The sequence below is a fragment of the Bombina bombina genome, chromosome 2 (genome assembly GCF_027579735.1).
Source record: "Bombina bombina isolate aBomBom1 chromosome 2, aBomBom1.pri, whole genome shotgun sequence".
Taxonomy (NCBI): domain Eukaryota; kingdom Metazoa; phylum Chordata; class Amphibia; order Anura; family Bombinatoridae; genus Bombina; species Bombina bombina.
In genome coordinates, this window is record NC_069500.1 from 514,368,474 (window position 1) to 514,376,126 (window position 7,653).

General features: G+C 36.1%; 1 protein-coding gene across 1 annotated transcript; it reads left to right on the plus strand.

Annotated features, from left to right (window-relative positions):
* The first annotated feature begins 321 nt into the window (after positions 1-321).
* On the plus strand, positions 322-6,209 carry LOC128647119 (olfactory receptor 1509-like). The gene is made up of 2 exons (XM_053699937.1): positions 322-340; positions 5,293-6,209. The coding sequence occupies exons 1-2, from the start codon at positions 322-324 to the stop codon at positions 6,207-6,209; spliced, it is 936 nt and encodes a 311-aa protein (XP_053555912.1).
* Positions 6,210-7,653: the final 1,444 nt, after the last annotated feature.

The following is a 7,653-nucleotide window of genomic DNA, read 5'->3' on the forward strand; positions in this document are numbered from 1 at the left end:
ATATCAGTGTATGCTGCTGTAGTCTCATCCACCTCTTGGAGTATGTAGGGGGGTTTATCCAATGATTTCCTCCCAGGTTATATATAGAGATATGCCAGCCACCTCTTGGAGTATGTAGTATTGATATGTACTCACAGGTCGATATACTTAGAAGCTCTCAGTTTTGCTCTGTTGAAAATGTAGCTGGAACCTGGGAGGAAATCATTGGATAAACCCCCCTACATACTCCAAGAGGTGGATGAGACTACAGCAGCATACACTGGTATCCGAGATCCATCTACATTAACTGAGTACCCCCTCCAGTGCGGCAACTTACCTCATATGATTGAGGTAAATTCTGGTAAGGGGATTCATTTTACTAAAGACAACCTATTGGATTTTTTGTGATACTCTTTATATTAATGAGAATATTGACTCTCCATATATAAATACGGACTAGTATTGCAATAACATATATAACAATTTAACTATTGTACTATTGTTCTATAGACATAAGGATTTTTTAGCGCTGTTATCCCCTTGTATACATATATATATATATATATATATACTGTATATATATATATATATATATATATATATATATATACTGTAAATATATATATATATATATATATATATATATAAAACACAGGAATGGACCGCACTCACAGACTGGACTGAGTACACATCCTAAGCCACAGCAAACTCCACAGCCCTGAACACTGACAGACAGCTGCAAAGTTCCCATCAACACAACACAAAGAAAACCTGGCACTCACCAGCAGATTAACAGTAATGTTTAAAAGCAATATATATATAAAACAAAAGAAGTGTATCCTGCGCAAAAGGCTTGTAAAAAAATATAAAATAAAAGTAATAAAAATGGTTATAAAATCTCCAAATCAGAAGGTAATAAACAGAACAATGTATCTAAAAGTTCAGCTGTATGGCTTTCATACTGTTAAAAAACACACACAGTGGCGCAAAAAAGTATTGAGTCAGTCACCAATTGTGCAAGTTCTTCCACTTAAGAAGATGAGAGAGGCCTGTAATTTTCATCATAGGTATACCTCAACTATGAGAGACAAAATGTGGAAACAAATCTAGACAATCACATTGCCTGATTTGGAAAAATGTATTTGCAAATTATGGTGGAAAATAAGTATTTGGTCAATATCAAAAGTTCATCTCAATATTTTGTTATATATCCTTTGTTGGCAATGACAGAGGTCAAACGTTTTCTGTAAGTCTTCACAAGGTTATCACACACTGTTGCTGGTATGTTGGCCTATTCCTGCATGCAGATCTCCTCTAGAGTAGTGATGTTTTGGGGCTGTCGCTGGGCAACACAGACTTTCTACTCCCTCCAAAGGTTTTCTATGGGGTTGAGATCTGGAGACTGGCTAGGCCACTCCAGGACCTTGAAATGCTTCTTACAAAGCCACTCCTTCGTTGCCTGGGTGGTGTGTTTGGGATCATTGTCATGCTGAATGACCCAGCCATGTTTCATCTTCAATGCCCTTGCTGATGGAAAGAGGTTTGCACTCAATCTCACGATACATGGCCCCATTCATTCTTTCATGTACACGGATCAGTCGTCCTGTTCCCTTTGCAGAGAAACAGCCCCAAAGCATGATGTTGCCACCCCCATGCTTCACAGTTGGTATGGTGTTCTTTGGTTGCAACTCAGCATTCTCTCTCCTCCAAACACGACAAGTTGTGTTTCTACCAAACAGTTCTACTTTGGTTTCATCTGACCATATGACATTCTCCCAATCCACTTCTGGATCATCCAAATGCTCTCTAGCATACTTCAGATGGGTCCGGACATGTACTGGCTTAAGCAGGGGGACACGTCTGGCACTGCAGGATCTGAGTCCCTGGCAGCGTAGTGTGTTACTGATGGTAGCCTTTGTTACGTTGGTCCCAGCTCTCTGCAGGTCATTCACTAGGTCCCCCCGTGTGGTTTAGGGATGTTTGCTTACCGTTCTTGTGATCATTTTGACCCCACGGGGTGAGATCTTGCGTGGAGCCCAAGATCAAGGGAGATTATCAGTGGTCTTGTATGTCTTCCATTATCTAATTATTGCTCCCACAGTTGATTTCTTCACTCCAAGCTGCTTGCAGATTCAGTCTTCCCAGCCTGGTGCAGGTCTACAATTTTGTTTCTGGTGTCCTTCGACAGCTTTTTGGTCTTCACCATAGTGGAGTTTGGAGTGTGACTGTTTGAGGTTGTGGACAGGTGTCTTTTATACGGATAACAAGTTCAAACAGGTGCCATTAATACAGGTAATGAGTGGAGGACAGAGGAGCTTCTTAAAGAAGAAGATACAGGTCTGTGAGAGCCAGAAATCTTGCTTGTTTGTAGGTGACCAAATACTTATTTTCCACCATAATATGCAAATACATTCTTTCCAAATCAGACAATGTGATTTTCTGGATTTGTTTCCACATTTTGTCTCTCATAGTTGAGGTATACCTATGATGAAAATTACGGGCCTCTCTCATCTTCTTAAGTGGGAGAACTTGCACAATTGGTGGCTGACTAAATACTTTTTTTGCCCCACTGTAGGTTGTTTCTGAATGGTAACAAATTGCTGTGGAAATCAACAGGTGGAATTCCTACTTATGAGAAGTAACCTCAATCCTATGAGGTAAGATTACAGCAGGGTGAAGAAGAGGGAAAGGCCCACAACAGGATTCTGGGTTGTATACTCAGATCGGAAGGTCCTAAAACCTTCTTGCGCAAATAACGGATCACACGGACCTAGGAATCGGGGAACAAGAAGCAGAGTTCTCAGTTCAAAGAAGGCGGTGAATAGTGGGACCTTCCAATCTGAGTATGTAACCCAGAATCCTGGTGTGGGCCTTTCCCTCTCCTTCGCCCTGCTGTAATCTTACCAGAGATATAATATATGACATGGGGCTTTACTGGGTAGTAGTTAAAGGCGCATGTGTAAGCGTGTGTATGTGTGTATTTTATGCTTAAGTTTCATTAAAATTATTTAGCACAACTCACTGAGAAATGCCACAGCATGAGCTCCTTTTTTGGAGCTCCATCGCCTTAGCATTCAGGTTTTACTGTGGGCCATTATACATATCTGTTATGTGAGGCAATTATTGAACTTGTGCTATCCAACATGCTATCGTGTACTAGACTATCCATCAACAGATATTAACTGTTATATGAGGTATGGATTGCACTTGGTTGATATTAACTCACAATAGCACTAACATTTTTGCGCTCTACTTGTAATGTAGGCCTAAATGGGGGATTTGACTTTGAGTTAATGTTCCTTCAAGCATAAAGAGACTGTGTGAATTTGTGTAGGTAAACATGGACCTAAAGGTATGTAATAGAGTGACATAGTATCTCTCAAAGAAGCCAAAACAACAGTTCAGAGGTCACAGAGGTATTATGGATCACAAATTAATTTGTTTAGATCCCAAGTATTGCAGTTGTTGTACCTGTTATCTAATTCCTCAGTCTAGGGATTGTCACTTTGTGATTGACAAGTAACAGGTGGTATGATGTCGCTCAAAATGAAGAGAGAGGAGAGAGCTGTTAGTGAATTATTTCCTTTAATTACAGGTATCTTATGTCCCAATTATCTTGTAACCTTGGACAACATTTAATCTGGGTAATTTAACAGACTAAATCATACCAATAGCTGTCAAATATTATTTAACACAAATTTATTTATTAATCATAAATACAAATAAATATAAACTAAATATTACCTCAGGAAGTATCCAGTAACAATTCTTAGCTAATTTCTTACAGTATGTATATTCATCCCAAACCAATCAGCTTGTTCTGTATCATAACTAAAAAGATCTACCCTTTTTTTTACATGTGTCTTTCACAAATCTCCATGATGTATAGTTAATTATATTTTAATTCTACACATACTTAGGGGTCAATTTATCAAGCTCCATGTTTCCGGTTGATTGCAGGGGGGTGGCATTGCACCAGCAGCTCACAAGCATTTATGGATGTTACATGATACGCTACATCATATAATGTCCGCTCACACTTACATAAATTGATCCCATAGAACTATATACTATATAATGACATACTATAAAGTTAATATTAGTTTTGCTGAATTTTCTATAAACTAAACATTTCCCTATTGCTTGGATTGGCATGGACAGCTTCTCTATATATCTATGTATATGTACTGTATATCCTTTAATAAGACGTAACTCATTACGGTCTGATTCTTACTAACTAAAAGTAACACTATTCTAATACTGAATTTATAGATTATAACCCCACATTACTTTGTATGGGCCAATACATCAAGTATGTGTTGAGGGGAAATAGTTGGGCTGGAACAGAGTTGCCTCACCAAATTAAAATTCAAGAGTTGCCACTTTAAAATAAAGGTCTTCACAATACGAATGTCCACAGCACTGATTAAGCTTATAACCTCTTTATTATAGACGTATTGTGAAGATATCTGTGGGGACTTGGCAGTGTCCCTGGTCAACACGCGCACCGGCTTTATTCAGTAGTGTTGTTCTACTTTTTATATTAAAATAAAGATCTGGAAGATAATTTAATGAAAATAATTACTATCATATCAATTTAAATAAGATATCATTATTTATTTATTTGTTTATTTTACATATAAGATGCTACATTTTGGTAATTTAATTATTGATGTATTTTTCTTAACTATTCCTCTTTTTCCTCACATGTTGACTTAATAAATAAAGTTACATGGCACTCTATTTCTTACCCTTTCGGAACATATTTATGAGATTTTTAGGAACTGATTTATTAAACTCTTTACTTGCATTTAATAGTTGTTCTCATATGTACATTTGGCTAATATTTTCCTTTGTACTTCTCTTTACCTTTATCTCTTGTTTCCCCTCCTAGTTTTTAATAGAACACCTTCTGAGACTCTTCCTTCTATTAATTATTCTTGTGCAGCTATAATATTATAAAATCAAGTATAGAACTTCTTAAATAGTGTATAATTATGTAGTAAAAGTTAGTTACACATTTATAATAGTTATATCCTGACTTTTAATGTAATTAATATTATCGTTATGCATTAAAAATCTTAATAGGAAAATCACCAGCCACCGCTAGTGCCGAGTATACACAGGAAGCAATTTCTGATATGGAAAAAATGTTTTTGCTTAAAAGCTCTTTCTAATTTTCTAGGACAATCTTAATCTGGTTTAATTGAATCTGAGGTCCATGTTGTCACCTGAAAATGCATGATGTCAAGGAGCTCTCCCATATGTCTGTTTTGATCTGTTCTTCAATGGAGAATTCTAGTTTTATAAAAGTGACAGAATTTATTTTTGTGGGTTTTACATTCCCCACAAGTGTTCAACACCTGGTATTTTTCATTTTTCTCTTTCTCTATTTTTTGTTGATAAGTGGAAACATTATCATCATGCTGACTGTAAAAGCTGATCCTCGCCTCCATTCTCCGATGTATTTTTTCCTGGGAAAGCTTTCCTTCATTGATCTCTGCTACTCATCTGTAACCGTGCCCAAAATGTTGGTAGACTTTATATCTGAACGAAAAGCCATATCATTCAATGGGTGCATCACTCAACTCTATTTCTTCCATTTCTTTGCTTGTGCTGAATGCTTCCTTTTCACGGCCATGGCTTATGATCGTTATGTGGCCATCTGCAAACCATTGCACTATTCCACAATCATGAGCAGAAAGGCCTGTTTTTGGATGATGGTGGCCACATGGGCTATTGGCTTTGTCCACTCCAACATACAGACAACTTTAACATTAGGTTTGCCATTCTGTGGACCTAATGAAATTAACAGTTTCTTTTGTGACATCCCACCACTAATCAGACTGGCATGCACTGACACCACCATGATTGATGCCATGATAGTCGGCAATAGTGGATTTGTATCACTGGGCTGCTTTCTGTGTGTCTTGATTTCTTATATTGGCATTGCCTCTACAATCTTCAAAATTAAAACAGTTGAAGGCAGAAGTAAAGCATTTTCCACTTGTGCCTCTCATCTAACTGTGGTGACTTTTTTCTTTGGGCCTTGTGTTTTCATCTATATGAGGCCCTCCACCACATTCTCAGCTGATAAAGTAATTATAGTATTCTACACAGTCATAGCACCTATGCTTAACCCCATCATCTACACCTTGAGAAATGAAGAAGTCAAAACATCCTTGAAAAAATTGTGGTGGAGGAGAGACATTTTCCATAAAGTTTCATAAAGACAAATCATTTAAGAAAGTAACCTTTATCATTATGAAACTAGCAAGGGTCTAACTTGTGTAAAATGCATTTGTGAAGCCTATGCCATATTTGTGGCATAGACAAAATTTGTAAGAGTTTGTTTTTTATTGTGGATTCAAAGTATTATTTGATTAACTTAAACTATGGAAAAACATGTGAAAGTTGGTGAATAAATGTATCATGTAGCATCATATAATTAGCTACGCGGACATGTTTGCCGTGTTTGCCATGTCAATGTGATGCTATGGGTATCATTGCATGTTAAATGCTGTGACTAAATTATTGCCTTGCACAACAACATGTTTATATTACTTCATATTTACTGACTTATGTTTTATATATATATATATATATATATATATGTTATTGGTAAGATGATTATATGACCCATGCAGTGATACATTTTTCACTGACTTATGTTTATATATATATATATATATATATATATATATATATATATATGTTATTGATAAGATGATTAAATGACCCACGCAGTGATACATTTTTTTATATTTAAAAAACCCTGAAAATATGTAAAAAAAAAAACAACACACTGCATATAATTGGTATCATTACTTTTATGTTATATATAAAATACATGTTTACTGTTTCAAAATACTTTACAATAGTTTGAAATATATTTTACAAGAAAGTAAATTATTTTTTTTAATCAAAATGCGGCACTCAAAAGGATTTAAAATTTGCAATGTTACTTTCTTTTCTATTTTTCTACCAAATTTAAATGCTTGTGGATACCAAAAGCTACGGGGTTTTTAAGATTGCCACTACCAGAAAGACGTGAATTCTTATGGACAGTATTAACATGCACGCACAGTGTCACTGCTTTTTGATATCTAGGAAACACTACCAACCACACATATATTTGAATGATTAAACATCCTTTGCACTAAAGCTGTGGTTTTAATATATCAATTGCTGAAGACAACATATCTTAATTATTTAAAAATTGTATTAATACCTTGGTGAAAAAGAGATTTGTTTGTAGGTAGTGGCAGTAACTTACATGTTCCCTCTTCAATGTTCTCGCCATCCGGTGTCTACACAATGCGTGCAGGAGTTTATGATAGGCTACTTGCTTTAAAAATATGGTTTCACCCTTTTCCGAGCTAGCTGCCACCAAAAAGCAGTGAGGCCATGCATGTATTGTAATACTAATCATTAACAATCTCTTATTTTTTCTGTAGTGGGCGTAATGAAAAGGCTGCACCCTATTTCTAAAGGAAGGAGCCTGTCATGGTCTTTCTGACATTCATGGCACTGTAGGGGCAACCAAGAGTAATTCCCTAGCTCTCATTTAAAGGGACATGAAACCCTAAATGTTTCTGCTATAATTCAGATAGATCATACAATTTTAAACAACTTTACACTTTAATTATTTTTTCAATGCCCTGTTGGGCACTA